At 39.1% G+C, this 19,775-nt stretch overlaps 1 protein-coding gene across 2 annotated transcripts in view; it reads left to right on the forward strand.

Moving 5' to 3' along the window:
- The first annotated feature begins 243 nt into the window (after nucleotides 1-243).
- The window catches only part of LOC131251131 (probable uridine nucleosidase 1), a 28,880-nt gene continuing 9,348 nt past the window's right edge, over nucleotides 244-19,775 (forward strand). For both annotated transcript variants that reach the window (XM_058251669.1, XM_058251674.1), the window contains exons 1-3: nucleotides 244-553; nucleotides 18,023-18,138; nucleotides 18,690-18,749. In XM_058251669.1, coding sequence (XP_058107652.1) covers nucleotides 259-553; nucleotides 18,023-18,138; nucleotides 18,690-18,749 — 471 coding nt within the window. In that variant the 5' untranslated portion in view covers nucleotides 244-258. The remainder of the gene's footprint in view (nucleotides 554-18,022; nucleotides 18,139-18,689; nucleotides 18,750-19,775) is intronic.

The following is a 19,775-nucleotide window of genomic DNA, read 5'->3' on the forward strand; positions in this document are numbered from 1 at the left end:
GGATAAGATAATGCCTACCATTGAAACCATCCTTGGTCCACCGTGATGTTTATATGCCATCTATACCGTTCACAAGGACATACCTGCTAGGATGAACCAAAAACGGAAAAATATTAGCCTGATTTAGAACTTCTGTTGCCGGCATTAATGTTTCAACAGTGAACGTCCAATCCTCACTGTCTCCTGTCATACGGACCGCTTGAGTATTAGATCTGACTCGTTTTTTGCCCCCCGTTGTAATATGATGTGGAAAAACGAATGGACGGAGTGGATTTCTCACAAACATCATGGTGGACCCCGATATATTGTCGCAGAAGTTCCTGCGAAAGACAGGCGATCCGCGCCCGGAGCGAGCAAGCATGGGCGAGCCTTTCCAACAACGCCCAGCCTCTCTCTGATTTCTCTATATATAGGGTGGCTAGCGGTGTTCTCTTCCAACAGGAGAGGAGAGAAGAAAGGAGATTTTCTCTTCTCCTACTACGAAAGCCTCGAATAAAAAGAGGGAAAATGGAGGTATCCGAAAAGATCATCATAGATACAGATCCTGGGATCGGTAAATTCTCTTCTCTTATCTTTTTCTCGATTTTTATTTTTATTTCTGCCTTTTATATTTTTAGAAAAGTTCATTCTTTCTCATCTTATTGTTGAATCTGTTTTTCAGTAGACCAATGCTTTTATGATGTACGGTTGTTAGTAATGCACACGCTGCATGTGTGCATGGTGATGGTGGGCCACCATGTGAATTGACGTTCTGACTGATTGGCAGAAGTTTAGTGGGCCATTGCCCTTTTTGGTTCGCTGATAGGAGGGATACTGCGGTCGGATCTGTTTTCCCTTTGGGCTCTGGCTTACCAACATGGTGGCTTACTAGATAAGCGGTCCTTATTACTGCATACAAGTTCCAATTGTATTGCAAGGATTCCATGAGGAGGCCCTGAGAATGGTTTGTTTGATTTGATCGAGTTATCGTGTTGCTTCGCATGCATGGCAGACATTGAAATTACTCTTGTTATTTTAAAAAAAATTGAACTTTTAGATACTAATAAGAAAATCAAAAGCGGATTCTAATTGGGTTCTTTTTGGCATCTTGCAATGCTAAAAATGTTAATGCTCCTTGCATATGCGCATCTGTGTGTGCCAAACTGGCAGATGCTTGGAAGATCTGGTCATCCATCAGGTGTGTCCTGCTGTAGTTTTTACCTGGCCCAAATATAGGCTTGTCTGCTGCTCATTAGGTGGGCTTGCAGATTCATGAACACATCCTGAGCCTAAAATTCCAATGGAAGATCACATAACTGAAACCGGACGTCTTCCCACCATAAGGAAGATCAATCTTCCCATTTACAGATTGCCAACACCAAGCTGTCCCTAAAAGAAGTTGTCTTCAAGGAGGATTCTTTCAATGTTTGCCTTCCGCTGTAGTGAAATCAAAACCTGACTCACTCAGATGCTTATTCACTTTTTCTGCTTCCTTCACTACACAATTGTGCTCGAGCCACTCCACCACCGTTACTAATGAAGCCCTGGCTTTTGACTGACCACTACCAGGCATCATTGGAATGCCGACGAAGCATTCTTAAGGACGTTCAAGTGGACATTAACTGTTGGACCTTCAGCCTCCAACCCCCTCCACACCCACCTTCCTTTGTCCAGATCCGTAGCACCAACCTCCTTTGAGCTCACTCCTTGTGTTTCCTCCTGGCTCAAATCCTTCCTAGCCACAACATCCCTGAATGATCTGGTCTTCCCTTGATTTGTTTCTCCTTCTGTCTGCTTGATTGATCCCACTAGCATTCCTCTCTCCCGTTCTACTTTCCTCCCCCATCTGGTCTTTGAGAAGCCACTGGTTCGCAACCTTCAGTCCATATTTTACTTTCTTCACTGAGAGGTGTCTTCCACCGAACCAGCTTTTGTTCAAGGTCATAACCGCCTCATCTTTCTTTATTCTAACAAATGCAAAACCACGAGCAACACCCCTCAGATGTGGAATGACCACTTCTCTTACTTTCTCCAACGAATCAAACTTCCTGATGAAATTCAACTCCAACCACCCATTTGGAAAATTCTCGACAAACAATGTTGGTAACTCCGGTAAGACACATCCGTCCCTTCCCTCCTTACCCTATCCCAATGTCTTTCCCTTTCTCTAGACCTAGACCAAGTTCCTAACTCCCCCATGTTGTCACCTACCAGATTCCCACTGTCACCTAGAGCCTTCTTCTTGTCAGCCCTAACCCATAACTCTCTCCTCCTCTTGGCTTCAAACTCCTTCCCCTCTCATTTCTTTTTCCTTAACCCTTCCTCATCTACAAATCCCACCCCAATTGGCAATCTCCCTTTTTCTACTCTTGACTCTCCTTGTCTTCTTCCTCGTCCCCCTCGATCAGCCCTCTCATCCCTCAACTATGATCTACTTGTTATCTCTCTCACCCCTTTTCGATCGCTTCCTCTCACTCCTCGCCCACCCCTCTCGCTCCATACATTTGATCTACTGACTGGGCTTCAGCGGCTTTGGATGTATTAGGAGCATTACAGACGTGCAGTCTCATCAAGCCCTCATAGGCCTCATGGGACGACGACAAAGTCACTTGAAGAAGGCTTCTTAGGAGCAGTCATCCATGGAGATTGTTTAAAAACACTTGAGACACTACTAGCCAAGGATACACTAACCCACAAAGGTAGCCCACCGAGGTCCCAACATCTATCAACTATGTGGTTTGTGCTCCCATAATGCGTACAAGTGCGGGGCCCGTCACGACCACCACGTCCTTATCAATTGTAACCACAACTGCCGCGGCCACCACGCTCACCTTCATGGCCCCTACCTTGATTACTAGGACCAAAATCACGATCACGTCCCTGTGTACCCCATATTGGAGCTCAAAATCCATGGCTAAAAGAAGAACGGTCTCCAATTGCATATTCTGATCGATCAGGAGGGATAAACGTAAAGGAGGTTGAGGCAGTGAACCTCTAACACATGGCATAAATAGGTGTCAGAAGAACGGTCTCCAACTGCCCTCCCCTTCTCGAACATTGTGGTACTCAGAGTTTAGGTCATCAAGGAATTGCATGCTTTGAGTGTCTTCATGTTGCTTTCATGCATGATCATAATCTGTTGTACAGTAGGAGGGAAGGGGTTGATAGAGATCTAGCTCATCCCATATACCCCGAAGAGCGGAAAAATACTCTTTCAGGGATCTTGAATCTTGTTGAAACTTGTCAATATCAGAGATCAATTTAAACACTCTGGATATATTCTGTTCCTCTGAATACATGTCATGGAGGGTGTCCCAGATTCTTTTGGCCAATGTCAGGAACATAACAGAGTTGCTTACAGTGGAATCCATACTATTAAGGAGCCAAGCCATGACTTGATAGTTTTCCTTGGTCCAAGTCTTGAAATTTCCATCGACGGGTCTGGGGCTTCATCCAATATGTAAGATAGTATATCTCTACCGCCTAAAAACAACTTTACGGATTGGGCCCATTGTAGATAGTTGTTACCATTCAGCTTGAATGTAGTAATCATCAAGGGATTCGATTTCGAAGATTCCACACCGGATCTAGAGGAGTTTTTGTCGTCCACATGGATCCACAAATAAGAAAATCAAGCAACAACAACTCAAGTAAGGCACACACTGTATAAGAACCTTAGATCCACCCAAATTTGAGTTCTAGATGAGGGCCTGAGCTCTAACAACTGCCTTAGGACTGAAAAACTCTCCAAGAACCAGAAATAGACTTCATTTTGATGTGAAAAACAACTCACACACCAAAAACACCCACCTAGACATAAACCGAAGTTCTGATGTATGTTTAGAATCCTTACGGCCCTAAAAATGGCCCAACCAAACCACCTTGGGCCTCATAACTCACCCAAATCTCTCCCTTAATGCAAAACAATACCTTGGGCTGCCAAATAGGGCAAAACCAACCCATCATGTGCAGAGGATTCGAAGAAATTTCCACCGATTTGAGTAAAATTGTCGAAAAATGAAGATTGGTTTTTTTATTTTTATTTTTTTGTCAGATGAAAGAAGTGGCTCCAACATACCTCAAATGACTTCAAAAAGTTCCACAAAAATCAGCACAAATCTTCTAAAATTGAGACGCATCAAACCATGTTCTTCTCGACCGAAAATAGTCCGTACGGATTGTACATTTTGATGTCAGCCGTACGGTTCCTGACGTTAGCAAGTCCTTGTAGCTCTGATCAACTCGAAAGTTGCTTTGATACCAAGTTGAGGTTAGATAATCTTAAGAGAGAATAGGAAGGAGAGAGAAGAAAGAAGAAAGGGTTTTGAAGAAAATGTGTTTTGCGTGTGTTAGGTTCAAAAAACCCAAGCACACTCTTTTATTGTAATGCTACAACACAACTACATACTCCTCAGGATAACCGAGCATTGTGCACATTCACACACCCAAAGAACCCATATATACAATGTAAAAATACACATTCACATGCACCATAAACGTACACCCTACTAACTCTCTATAGAAATATCCTCTTGTCATTTGTGACTCCTTGCGTTAGTTCGTTCATGTCCTCCTAGAAATTTCTCTTGTTTCTATCCTTCAACCCTTCTTGTAGTGCATATATGCTGATGACATTGATTATCTTTCCTTTCAACATAAGCTTTATTAATTAAATCCTATCACTTACTCTCTTAACATCTACAATTTTATACTTCAGATATTTGTCTACCACTGCCTACCCTCATTTCTATGGTTGTCATGTCCTTAGTTTTTGCCCCTTCCCAATTGGTCTCTTGTATGTAGGTTATGTTAACTCCACTTCGTTTCATCATATCCACTAGCTTTGTATAGTCTTCCTGTCAATGTTCCTACATTCCATGTTGTAAGACAAATCTTATTCTCCTAGACTAGCTTTGTTATCCACATTGTGGAAAATGGTGTGAGAACTCTTGCTTACTTCTCATTGCAATTGGCAAGGGTTGCCATGCGCCACTTGGAATTCCCTATGAAATTTCAGATTGTCAAGAATCATGGGAATAGTTATGGCTAAGTTTTAATTAGGCTGACAACTTGACGCAACCTTGTTTTATTCAGGCTTGGGACTGAAAATGAGAGAACAAACTCCCTTTGTTAGAGTTATATAAAAGTAAAATAAAATAGGAAACATTAAAATTTTTTAGAAAAATTTGGAAAAAATCAAAAACTTAAAAAAATAAAAATAAGAACACAGAGAGAAACAAATTTAGCAGAAATTGGGGGAAATTTAGATAGATTTATAGGCATTAGACAACTTACACAAGTCCAAAATGAATAGTGTATTCACAAAAGTGCAAAGTGTAAAATATAGATTCATTTGCATCATGAAACAAAATGAAGATTACAAATTATGATTTACACAACATAGGCACGCACACGTGACTACATAAGTCTAGAAGATAAGGGTCAAGATTTAAGACTATTGAATATATATATACACACACACACACACACACACACACACACACACACACACACACACACATGTGTTGATCAATACAAAAGGGAACTGTGTGCCGGCTTAAACCCATTGGCATTCCATCTCTTTATGATGTTGGTAAGGGTGATGTCCTCTCTATCATATCCAAGAGCATATTAAATTATTAATGTACCTGCTTTCTGGTTAGGAGTGAGTTGGTTCAAGTGGAAGGTTCTAAAAGGGCAAGAGGAAAGCCCAAAAGGGACATGGATGGAGGTAGTAAGAAAAGATTCGACAACCCATGGTTCAATTGAGGATTCAATCCTTGATAGAGTGGAATAGCGGAATTAGATTTGTGTACCTGAACCGAATTAGTTGGGGTGAGGCTCAACTGAAGATGATGATATTAATGTGGCAACTATTCCCTCCACCTTGGGAGTGAGACAATTTTATGAGTTGAAAACTATATCAATTTTAGAAAACAGAAACTTTTAACTCAGATTTCAAAAACCCCAAAATGGGTTTGTATGTCAGAAACTAGGGATGACAAATATGAAGACTTCGATGCGTTTTTCTTTCAATTGACGGCAACAATATTTGAAAGCACATCTTCTCTTTTACCCAACCCTTGAAAACCAAGAAAAACTGAGTGAAAGATGAGTTTTGAAAACCCACATTTCAATATATATGCTTCGGATGAGTTGCACAGTCTGATTCATCCCGATATGGTATGTATCTAGGCCGACTTGTCTCGATTTAGGCTGGCCTATCCGAGTCTAAATGAGTCAAACCAAATTGAAGTTGAGTTGGCCATTTTTACACACTGACACGCTACAACTCATGTGATACCAAGTCATAGTGGACGTTCTTTAAAGCCATCCATGCCAATCTCCAAGGACCCATCATTCAATGGTCATCCTCAACCAAGTGATGGCATGACAATGATGATCAATCTATAAACCTTCTAGGAGAGCTCTAGCCTTTTGTTCATTTTAATCCTTGATACAAATAAGCCTATAGAAAGCTAATCATTTGCTAGTTTTGTGTCCCAATTGAACTTTCATCAAAATTCGTGTTGAGGAAACTTATCGGTGGTTCTTTTCCATCTTCCCACCCATCTTCCTTTTATAACTCCAATATTGGCCACCATATTATCAACGTCTTGAAAATTTGCCTTCTAAAATTCCTTCCTTGTTTGTAATTTGCTTGCTTGACATACACCCTTGCTAATAGATACATTTACATGAAAAGTAGAGATTAGCTTGCCCCACATTCATTGTTGTCCACACATATATTTACATGCATCACACATCCCAATCTCGCAACCATCATGTACACTTGAGTGGTGATAAGTGGTGTTGCCATGAATATGAGCCTAGATAAAAAATTAGGATGGTGCACTGATCGGTGGGCCACATGTATTGAATGTGGTTGGGACCAGTGTTACGTAGATCATGGGTTGCTTTGGTACGTGATACGGGAATGAGTAGGTAGTATGCTACTTCCTGAAATACAGTGGTACGTTAGGGGTAGGATCATGTCTCATTCCAATACATACACTTTATGCAATATAATTTTATATACGAACTCATATTGCAATTTATACATGAAATGGTGAATGTTATTTTATAGTCCCCACACGTTTAGTGTTATCATTGATTGCAATAGTATCGACCGATACTATCAATATTGCAGCTCCCCAATACGAAACTGGGCTGAAGTTGTTAAACTCACTAGCATTGGTTGATACATCATGATATATCGTGATGTATCAACAAACATTGAATATTGCAATTATGTAATATCACAATTGCATAAAACCCACCGCCCACCTCCCCCCCCCCCTTCCCTTTTTGCTGTGGTTACAATCGTAAGGGGATTTCAATCAACGCTTGTCATTTGTTTTGAGAGAAAATGGGATATGGATGCAGAAATCAAGATCGAAGAGCATGTGATGCTGGAAACCCAATCGTTAGGTTTTTGCTAATGTAAATGATTTTCTCTTGTTTAAAATGTTTAGGTGGTATGAAGTTAGTAATCCATGATTCTACATGTTTTGCATGCTCAATCATGGACTTTGACTTTCAATTTTTTATTTTGGAGAAAATGAGTGAATTCAGGAAAAAAAATCGCAATTTCATCCATTTAAGTTAACTTGCAATTAGATTGTGAAAAAAATAATGTGAGAGTGCTTGGAGGCCGATCTAATCTACAGATTGATGGAACATTTGGATTTTTTTTTTTGTAAAATTATTATTATTATTAATTAAAAATTAAAATAAATAAATACATTTACTAGTATTGGTGCCTAATATTTACTTATTTATGAGTGTTTGCTTATCTTAACATTAGTCACACTCATCTATTTATTTTTAAAAAATAATTAAGGTTATAAAAAATTATAAGAAATAAAAAAAAATAATAAATGCACCATATATTGTAGGACAGATTTAGTACAACTTAATACATTGTATGGGTTAATAAATGGCATGAATATAGAAATATTAGTGACTTATATATATTTTTTTTAGTTTTTAATTTAAAAATAATTAAAAATTGTGAAAATATTTGAGAAGATATGACTTATTCGTAACATTCTTTTTTTGGCTTTTGAATGTGTTGCTTGTGTTTTCATACATATCTTCTTAGATTTATAAATGATACAAATTGAATTTGAATATAGTTGCATCACTTTTGTCTGAAAACATATTGTAGGACCCTATGCAAAAGAAACTTATTATGTGCATTTGTTTTTTTGTGATATTTTGATTTCTAATTTTGTAATGATGTCTTTTTTAAGCATCTCCTGAAGTTTCATTGAAAAACCCAACCAATTTCATAATGTTTCCCAAAATAGTGATATGTTACGTGATACATCCGATAGTTCCCATGCGATACCCAAAATGTTTCCATATCCAAAGGGTGCAATACATTTGTCGATATTGATACTGAAAGCACAAAGTGTTATATTATAAGTAAATACATGAAAGTATAAATCTTGACATATAAATTTGCATTGACTTAATCAATAATAAGAATATATAGTTATAATTTTAGGTTGCCAAAAATAGGGATCTGGATGGCAAATGATCCATAATCTGAAATGGAAGACATGGGGGTTTCTGTTTTAGGTAACATTGAATTGCCCATTCTTTTTGTATAGGGGCAGCCCACTTGGTGAGGGGAGTAAACTTGATTTGTGGTAGTCATCTTCATGGTGGACCCACCTTATGTGTTGTTTGGATGTTGCACATACCTGCTATGTTGGCAAATTGGCTGTGTTTGAATGTATGTATGAAATGGCATCCAATGGAGAAGTGGTGGGAAGAAGGTGAGAGAACGAGAGAGAGTGGTAACTATAGTTGTAATAAGCAAAAACCCTAGTCGGCTACTTTTTATAATAACATTTTCGTGTACATATCGTGTTTGGGCCCTGGACTGGGCTCAAGAGCCAAAGGCCAAGGTCCAAGGTCCAACTACTTATTGAACTCATGCTACATAACTTATTCAACTCACTAAAAAAATCTATTCAAGTAGCTACATATTTTCCTTTCTACACTCCCCCTCAAGCTAGAGCATGTATATCCAGCATGCCCAATTTGTTATTAATATACGAGCTTTGCCCATGAGGCAAAGGTTTGGTGAAGATATTCATTAATTGGATCTTTGAAGGAATGTGCTTCATCACAACTTCTTGGGAGGCAATCTTTTCCTTGATGAAGTGGCAACCCACCTTTGTGTTTTGTATGTTCATGGAATACTGGATTGCTTGCTATATGAGATGCTGCTTGGTTGTCACAGAAGAGAGTCACTAGACAACCATTAAATAATAAGAGTTTTTGGAGAAGTGACCAGACCCACAAAAGTTCACAAACAGCAAGGCCCATGGCCCTATATTCTGCCTCAACACTGAATCTGGCAACGACTGTTTGTTTCTTACTCTTCCATGTAACTAGGTTGCCTCCAACTTATCTGCAGTAACTGAAGTAGACTTTCTGTTAGTTATTGAACCAACCCAACCTTCATCGGCATAAGATTCGACCAAGAGAGGTTTATTAGATCTGTAGACAAGCCCTATTTCTGGAGCATATTTTAGATACCAGAGAATTCACAAGTCTGCATCCCAATGTTGGACCCGCGGCATAAAACAGCTTACCATGTCGATGACAAATGATATGTTAGGACTGACGAGTAATAGTTAAATAAATTAACTTGTCAACAAGTTTCCTGTATTTCTATGGATTGTCAAAGAACTCACATTTATCATTTGATAATTTGCTAGTTGTATCCATTGGGGTATCACTTGGCTTACAACCCATTGGTTCAGTTTCTTCCACCAGGTCCAGAGTATATTTCCTTTGGGACAGGTGAATCCCAGTAGACGATTGTTTTACTTCAATTCTAAGAAAATACTGAAGAGGACCAAGATCTTTGGTTTGGAATTGATTCTTGATGTGGTTTTTAGTCTGCTAAATGCTAACTTTATTGCTTCCAATGATGATTATATTGTCAATGTAGATGATCAAAACCACCATTGCTCTGTATTTCTGCTTTACAAATATCGTGTGATCAACTTGACACCTATGGAAGCCATGTTCCCCACCATAACACGACTGAATTTCTTGATCCAATCTTTGGGAGATTGTTTTAGTCCATAAGAAGCCTTTCGTAGCTTGCAGACTTTTCCTTTTTCTCCCTGAGCAACAAACCCCAGTGGTTGCTTACAGGTAGACTTTTTTGGCTAGGTCACCATTGAGGAAAGCGTTCTTGACGTCCAACTGGTATAGGGGCCATGACTTGTTAGCTGCAATAGAAATCAAAGCTTGCACCGAGTTTAGTTTGGTAACAGGAGAGAGTTTTTCATAATCCTACCTAGCATTTTTTTTTTTGAAAGCAACCAGCTGTCCTTTTTCCCCAAAGGAGAGAGACAAGAGACCATATTCCAATGCATTGCATAGCGGCAAGTTCATCTTCCATGGCTTGTCGCCACCTACGATGAGCCAATGCATTTAGGTGTGACTTAGGAACTGCCACATGGGATAAGGCCAATGTAAAAGCATAGGAGCGAGCAGTAAGATAGTGGTATGAGACACAGTTAGAAATGGGGTGCAAAGTACAGGAACATGTACCTTTCCGGAGAGCAATAGGAAGATCAAGGTTGGATGGTGGTGGCACAAGTGCAGGATCCTCAACTAAAGGTATGGCAGGTGAACGTGAAGGACATGACTCATCTCCAGTACCATGGGATGTTGAGGTTGGAGTAGACGGAAGAGGTACATCTAGAGGTCGAGGGAAAACATGGTGAAGCTCAAAACGATCCTCCCCCTCATGAGAAAAATAGGGAATATCCTCGAAAAACATGACATTAACATATATATATATATATATATATATATATATATATATATATATATATATATATATATATATATATATATATATATATAGTTCAAGGATCAAAATATGTGTATCTAGTGTTCGAGTTGTCGGTATCGCTACAAGTTTCGCTGGCCGGAGATAAAGATATAATATCGTTATCGCCGATAATATTGTCGATAACCGGAAATGCAGGGAAAACGGGGGAAACATGGAGAAAATGGTGGAATTTTTCAGTGAAACTTCAAGACATGCCTAATACACATATTTACATATTTAGGAATGAAAAAATTATAAAAAAAATGCATTAAATAACAAGTTTCCATTTAATGGGGGCCAAAAGGCATGTGTTGTCGTAAGAAATCACTCAAATAGTAATCAAAATGAGTTTATATAATACAAATGCAAACTTACAAGAATAATGAGATAAATCTGAAGTTCAAGTGAACCCACCACAGAAAACCGTGGGATCAGTCAACCCATCGTTGAAACATTTATAGGGCCCACCATGATGTATTTTTTTAGATCCAGCCTATTTAGTTGAAACATTTATAGGGCTCACCATGGTGTATTTTTTAGATCTAGCCTAATCACAAGTTAACATAGAGATAGATGAAGTGAAAACAAAAATATAAGCTTGATTGGAAACTTCTGTGGCCCCTAAGAAGTTTTGAACGGTGGATGTCACTGTTTTCTACGGTGGGGTCCACTTAAGCTTTATATCTGTCTCATTATTTTTCTCATGTCATAAAACGATCTCTCCAAATAGATGGATGGTATGGATACAACACATGCATCATGGTTGTATGGAGGTGTGCAAAGCGGAAGCGGATTGGCTGGTGTACCACACACCAGCTATTAAGCTGTTGTAGGTACGTGTCGTGCGAAGACGAGCACTAACGCTCCTCTTGTATGGACGGTTCAAAGTAGATCAAAGTTACATGGGCCTACAGTGATGTATTTATTATATCTATACCGTTCATCTATTTTTATAGATCTTTTTAGAGCATTATCCAAAAAATGAATCATATCCAAAGATCATCTGGACCACACCACAAATAGCAGCAGAGATAATGATTTTCACCGTTAAACAATTCATAGGGCCTGCCATAATGTTTATTTTCCATCCAATCTGTCCATAAGATCACAAAGTTCAGAATGAAGAGGAAAAACAAATTTCGTATTGATCCAAAACTTCTGTGACCCCAAAAAGGGTTTCAATGGTAGACGTTTAATCTCCCACTGCTTTTTTTTTTTTCCAGTGTGGTCTACTTGATAGTTAGATCTATCTTATTTTTCGTCTCAAGCCTTAACACGAGCATGCCAAATGGATGGACGGTTTGGATATAACACATACCTCATGATCAGATCCACAGAACTTGTTGACGTCAATACACCAGATATATATAACTGGTGTGAAGTACACCAGCCAATCCGGTTCTGGTAGGAAGCGGATTGCTTACTGAGTTATTCAGTACCCTTAGTGTACTGAGTAAACACTGTGGGGTCCACTATTATTTATTTATTTTATCCACTCTGTTCATCCATTTTAATACATAATTTTATGGCTTTACCACAAAACGAAAGAATATAAAATGCTCAAGTGGATCACATCACAGGAAACAATGTGATTGAACCTCTACCATTGAAAAATTCGTGGAGGCCACAAAAGCTTTTCCTCAAACTGATATTCGTGTTTTCGCTTCATCGAGGTCCGTTCAACCTTATGAACAGGTTGGATGACAAATAAACATAATCTTGGGCCCTAACAAGGTTTCAACGGTGGAAATCATTATTCCACACTGTTTCCCATGGTATGGTCCATTTGAGCTTTGGATTTACTTAAATTTTGGGATCAACCACTAAAATTAGCAGAAAAAATGGATAGAAGGTGTGGATAAATCACATACATTAACAATGGGCCCAAATGAGTTGACTCACTACCATAAAAGCGTACTAAGTAGCTCAGTACGCAGTTTGATTTAAAGCCTCGCCACTGGCCCATGCTCTGTGGTCCCACCATGATGCATATGTTTAATCCATTCCATCGGTCCATTTTTCTAGATCATTTTATGATAACAGTCCAAAAATGAGATGGATCAAAATCTCAAGTGGACCACACAATGTTGATTGAACGTATACGGTCTACCATTAAAAACTTCTTGCGGGCTATGAAAGTTTTGGATCAAGCTGATATTTCTTTTTTCCCTTTACCCAGGTATTTAAGACCTAATCAACAGCTTGGATATCAAATAAACATTACAGTGGGCCCCAGGAGGTTTTAAATGGTGGACATTTAATGACTACTGTTTTCCTATGGTGTGGTCCACCTGAATTTTAGATCTACCTATTTTTTTGTATCAAGCTCTAAAATTATATTTAAAAATTAATGGACAGAATGGATATAACAAATGCATCATGGTGGGGCCCACAGAGCACTGACCTGCACTGTCAAAACCCAAACCCCCGTTTAAAATGAAATCCCATCCCCAATTTCTGTAAAAACCCGAAAATCCTCTCTTTCCCACAAAAATCTCTAGATTTTCAACCCGAAAATCCCTCTCCCTCATCCCAATTTTTTTTTTTTTTAAACCTTTATTTTCCAACAAAATCTCGAGATTTTCATAGCCCGCAAGCCGATTTTTTCTTAAGAAGCTGCTGGAGGATTTTTCGACGGAAAAGCCAATTTTTTTTGGGTTGAATCTTACCGGAAAGTTGCCGATCCGCACTCAACAGCTGTGAAGCTCTTGAAATTCGTGTTTTCAACTAGATCCGGGTGAAAAACAGGTATTTTCTTGCGTTTTTTGTTTTTTATTTCGACGATTTTATCGCTGAAAACATCTCGTCTCTTGTTGGCTACAGTTCCCACCCTTCGAAAATATCGGCGACATTATCGACGATATCTGGCAGAGATTCGAATAAATGGGTTTTCGGTATCGCTGAGCCAGCGATACCGATATTATCGGTGACAATTCGATATTGTCGCCGATAATTTAAACACTGTGTGTATCCCTTCTGAGTGCGTGAGCATCCAAGGAAGGCACATTTTGTGGCACGTGCACCAAACTTATCAGACTGTGGGTCATGTTTTTGATAAAAAGCTGTACAACCAAAGATGTGGGGTGGCAAGGGAAAGTAACAAGCTTAGGAAAGAGAATAGAAAATGGTGTTTGGCCATGAAGAATGGATGATGGTTGCCAGTTTATTGAATAACATGATGTGAGAATAGTGTAATTCCAAAAATGCTTGGGGACATTCATGTGGGTGGTGAGAGATCTTTCTATTTCAAGGTGTATGTTCTTTCATTTTGCAATCCCATTTTGTTGAGGTGTATAGGCACATGAAGTCTGATGGATGATGTAGGCATCTCAGAGGTAAGATTTGAAGTTGTGGGACATATTCCAAGGCATTACCAAGATGAAGGTATTTGATTTCAGACCTCAGAATGGAAGATCTTAAACATGTCAAAGACCTTGGAATGATCATGCATTAAGAAGGCCCAAGTCATGCCAGAGAAGCCATCGATAAAGGTAATAAAGTTCTGCAATTTATGCACATTCGGTATTAGAATAGCTGAACTAAGGAGAATGGAGGGCAGCTATGATTACCTGATTGCAACAAATAGGTAGAACGAATATTCTTTGCTAACTTACATGCCTCACAGTTGATGGAAGTGACTTTGGATAAATGATGGAACAAGCTTTTTAAGAGAATCAACAGAGGGATGACCAAACCTGGCATGCCATTGCAAAAGTGAGATATCCTTGTCATTCCGAGCAGTAAGAGCTAGTCCAGCATCTCTTGTTTGAAAATAGTAGAGATCATGTAGTTCAGGTCCTCTAATTATAGCCTTTTGTTTTAAAATCCTGAAGAAAATGTGTAGGATAAAAGGGTGATTGAACATTTCAATGTTTTGGTTAATTGGCTGACAGATAATAGATTAAGAGGAAACTTGGGTGCATAAAGAAACACTACCTTTACTAATAACAGGAGAGAGGAAGCCATCAACAGGTGATATGGGAGGGTAGGTAATGGAGGTGTCAACAGACGTGAAAAAGGACTTTTTACTTTTCATGTGGTGGGTAGCACCATAGTCAATCACCCAAGATGCATTTAGCTTATTACCTGAGGTGGCTAGAAAAGTTGTAGAGTGAGGAGTCATGGTGTTCCTTCTCAAAAGTTCTTTGAGATCAGCTGTAGAAATAGTTGCACAATCTGTTGTGAAATCCATGAGCTGTAAGAGACATCCAATAGTGGCAACTGACAGAAATAGATAATGATTATGGAGTAGCAATTCACAATCTATCAATTGTAGTCAGTCATGGCAAAAGTAATGACTCATCTATAGTGATATAACAGGCTGATCCCAAGCAATAGCAACAGTAACAAATTAACCAGGCTGCATGTAATATGCGGGATGGCTTGGCCTTGGGCTGATATGAGCCAAATCTTACAGCACGAACTAGAGGTCCACTCACAGGTATGAAACCAGCAGTGATCTCCAACCTTCAGAAGAGGCCCACCAACATTTTTTACACATTGTTTTATGGTGGTCAGGCAGTGGATGGTGATGAGTTTAGGCCATAGGTGGACTCCAGTCCCAATGATTAACAAACAGCAGGTAAGTAACATCAATGGGTGGCCAACATGCATAAGTAGCAGAGGAGATGATCCCCTGGATCACAGTAGCAGAGATCAGTGACATCCACCAATGATTCAACAACTATTCAGTAGGAGCAATATTCATCTCCTGGAATGGAAGGAAGTCTGCAAGATTTTCCGTGAAGGAGGGGCTAACGTCAAAAACCTGAGAACAATGAACCTTGTGCTGCTCGGCAAATGGACATGGAGGTTAGGTGCAGAACCAGAGGCTTTATGTGCGCTAATTGTCAAAGGGAAGTATGGCTTTACTCAGGGGGGCTGGTGGACCAAGGATTCCTCGTCTTACAGGACCTCTCACCTGTGGAAAGGAATTCTCAGATCCAAACAGGAGGTCCTCCACAACATTAGTTTCAACCTGGGGTGTGGATCCGCCATCCACTTTTGGGAAGACTTATGGGTGGGAGATGAATTACTGAAGACCTGATTCCCTAACATCATCCGGCCCCAGTTAAGAATATATTCATCTCAGATTGTTTTTCCATCTCGGCAACTCAAATAGTTTGGGACGTGAGATGTTCAAGGAACCTCAGAGACAGCGAGCTCTCTGAGTTTACGGACCTGTTGGACTGCATTTCCAGAACGCTGCCGCAGTTATCCAAACCCGACAAGTTGCTCTGGAGGCTAGATAAGTCCAGCTCTTTCATAGTCAAATCTTTGTACTCTTTTCTATTCCCTATTCCGAACTCTTTTGTCCCAGCTTCTCCTTTCATCTGGAAATTCCCGGTGCCCCCCAAGTTCATCTGCTTTGGATGGTTAGTGGACCGCAACAGAATTTTAACGGTTAACAATTTCAGAAAGAGAGGTATGCAGCTAGTCAACATTTGCCTGTGCTGTATGCAAGATGCGGAATCGGTGGACCATCTTCTGGTGCATTGCCCATTTATTTCTCAAATCTGGATAGAGTTTTGTCAGAGGTTCTGCATCTCCTGGTGTATTCCAGACATGGCCCACAACCTTCTTGCGTCGTGGCATGGATTTAGGCTAGGAAGATCCAGATCCTCCATTTGGAAAATGGCCATTTTGGCTATCTGGTGGTCAGTTTGGCTAGAAAGGAACAAGAGATGCTTCAACAACGTTTCGGCTTCAGTTAGTGTATTCGGGGCTAGGGCCAAGAGGCTGCTTGTTGAATGGGGGGCTAATGTCAAGGGTTTGAAAAGTGATTTTTGTTTCTTAGGGTGCTAGCGTCTGTCTGCTATCTCAGCAGATAGCTGTTTTCGTTTTCTTTTCTTTCTTTCCTCTGTTTGTGTTCCTTTTTTCCTGTTTTAATGAAATTCTCTCATTGCCTCTAAAAAAAAAAACAACTATTCAGTAGTTCTGGCCCACCAATGAGATTCACTAGAGAAAGATCATATCATGAATCGGTGATCAACGTTTAGGGTTGTAATAGTCTGGCTACCATGTTTGAGCTTTGTCAACATGGAACCTTTAGCATGGCCAGTAGCCCAGAGCCCTGTGTAACGGAGGAAAGCTGATGTCTGGCTTGCAGCGTAGATTAGAGTTTTTGCCAATCTACGTTTTAACAGCCAACCCCAAATTTGGATAGGGCTAAGAAGATAATGATCATGACAATGAGATGATGATTGGATTTGAGAATATTTAGTTCTATCAAGAGGTTGTCAATGCCCATAATGGGAATGTGGTTCTTAAGTTTAAGCTTACTTTCCATTGAAGTTCAATTCAGAAGGGATATGTAATTGCAATTTGGAGTCGATTTGTAGCTGCATCCAAGTGCACTACTATTTATCTTGGTGAGTTTGGGATTTGAGATCAAAGCAGATATATGGTAGAAGCTTTTATTTGAGATTGAAATATTTGATTTCCTTTATTGTGATGTACTGGGTCTGAGAGCCTTCTGTTTTGTTTAACAGACATTGGTCTCTAAACTAAAATTTGCGAGTTCTGGCAGTAAGCCAAATATTTATAGATTTTTCTAGTTGAAGTATATTCATGGCAATTGCTTTGCTTTCTTTTGTTGTTCAGTAGCATGTTCATATCTACTGTGATGTTTTCTTTTTGTTGTTTGGTATTATAAGCATGCACAAGGGTGAGTTAATATACAATGTGAATATAGAATTTTCCCTTCATTGTCTTTTCTCTCATTGCTTACTTTTTAAAGGTGCATATGGATCAGTTCTTTCATTTATTTTTTAATCTGAGGAAATTTGCTCACATTGTTCACCATTTGTTGCTTTTTCATGTGCCTTATCACAAATGTGATTCAGACTCCATCTAGTAAGCCCACCATGGGATGGTCCAAGTGTAAAAGAGCCCATCGATCATTGATCTTGCCTTTCATACAAGGTGTTGATACATAGACCATTTTTCTAGTCCTTTGTATGGGTGAGATTGATCTCTGACAATGGGATTTCTGTGGTGGGATATACTATATGAACATTTGAATCACTCCATGTTAAGTCACACAAGACACTAGCAAAAATACAGGAGCAAGAAGGGTGAGCTATCTAGCAAAGCTTTTTCCTTGGTATAGTTTTATCGATAAATGTGGAGTTGCAGAATCATTTGCATTTTTCATTCCTGCGTTGGTTGCAGATGATAGCATGGCCATCTTGATGGCTTTTCAAATGCCAAATCTGGAGATCTTGGGTTTGACAACAATATTTGGTAATGTTAGGACAGAAGATGCCACTCGCAATGCATTGCTTCTGGTACGTAGGTATTTCTTATCTTAGTGTGCCAAAATCATGTGCTTTTTATTTTTTGAGATTTTCTAATCCGATAATTGTGTCGAAAGGAACCTCATCTAATTAACACAAACATATGCCGATGTGCCACACGGGTGTGAGATACAAGCTGTCCATCATGTGGGTCTTCCCGTATGGATGAACTGGCCCAAATTTGGACTGGTGGCGATAGATTCTGAAGCAAATGAATTGATGAAAAACTTTGTCCATGTTTTCCCAATCTGTCCATTTGTTCTAACATTAAACTGCACGACTGGCTAGATATTTTGGCCAAGGGCTCTGCACAGTGGAACCTGCTTGCTGGATGACGTGGATCTTACAGCCATTTAGGACATTGGCACATGGGTAGTGTTTAGATGGTCTGGGATTCTTTGTATATGCACGTACGATTAACAAACCTCATATTTTATGGAGATGATTTTGATTTTATGACTCTTAAATTTCTAAGGTTTCCTTTTTCATGTTTTAGGAATGTGTTCTTCATTAATTACTATTTTTAATGTGTCAAAGGATAGTGTGAGATTGCGGGGCACCCTAACATTTCAGTGGCAGAGGGAAGTCATGAACCTTTGAAGGTAAGGGGACATTATAGTCACTTACGATCCTTTGCTTAATCTATATGCATGTTCCTTCATCAAAATTGCTTAATTGGTTGATTTAGACTTCTAGGGCAGTTCTTGTTACATCAGCTTAATGTTTACTTTCGGTACTAAATTTGATTGTTTTCCATATTGCAGTTCTATATTAGGGTAACTTAGCTTCATTACCCCCTTAGACTCTAATGTTCTGTAATCTTCATGCTGATATGATTTTCTTTTTGTTTTTCTTCTCTTTTTCTATGGTTTGCAAAGAATTTGATTCAGAGTGTGAACTCATTTAACTTTTCATTTTTACTTGATTTTGTTGATTGGCAACAGTAATTTATCTAATGAGATGAAAGCATCTCATATAAAAAAGAAGAAGAAAACAGGATGATGGGAGATCATCTCTAGATATTCTAAAGTTCATTACTGCAAACTCTCCCAAGCTCTTATTATTATTATTATTTCTTTTGTTTTTGTGTTGTAGAACCCAACAGAAGTCTTTAGACTAAAAGCCCATGTGTGTAGAGTGGATAGGGTGTGTAGGAAGAGACTAGAAAGAAGAAGAAAGTAAAAGAATAATCTCACTTCACACTTCAAACTACCATCAATCTATGCCATGCCATCTACAAAATCACACACACATACACAGATATGTAACATATGTTATATTCATAAGCATAACCTACACTTAGTCTCAACCACTAAACTCTGTTAAATCCAGACCCCTATCCCTAAATCAAAATTGTCCCCTTGCGTCCTAGCATTTCAGTGATGGAGGGAAGCCATAGAACTTCAAAGATATGGGGACAAATTATGCATGGCCATTCATCGAAAGTGCATAATTAGACTTCTATGTAGTTCTTTGAGTGCCATCTTAATGTTTTCTTCAATAACTACAACCCTTAATATTTTCTTCAAGTACTTTGGTTGTATTTTGTTTTAAGTTTGGGTTCACAACTTAGATTCATAAACATCTAATGTTGTGTTTGGTAGACGTCTAAAAATGAGTTCATCTTG

This window comes from Magnolia sinica, chromosome 1 (genome assembly GCF_029962835.1).
Source record: "Magnolia sinica isolate HGM2019 chromosome 1, MsV1, whole genome shotgun sequence".
NCBI classification, from domain to species: Eukaryota; Viridiplantae; Streptophyta; class Magnoliopsida; order Magnoliales; family Magnoliaceae; genus Magnolia; species Magnolia sinica.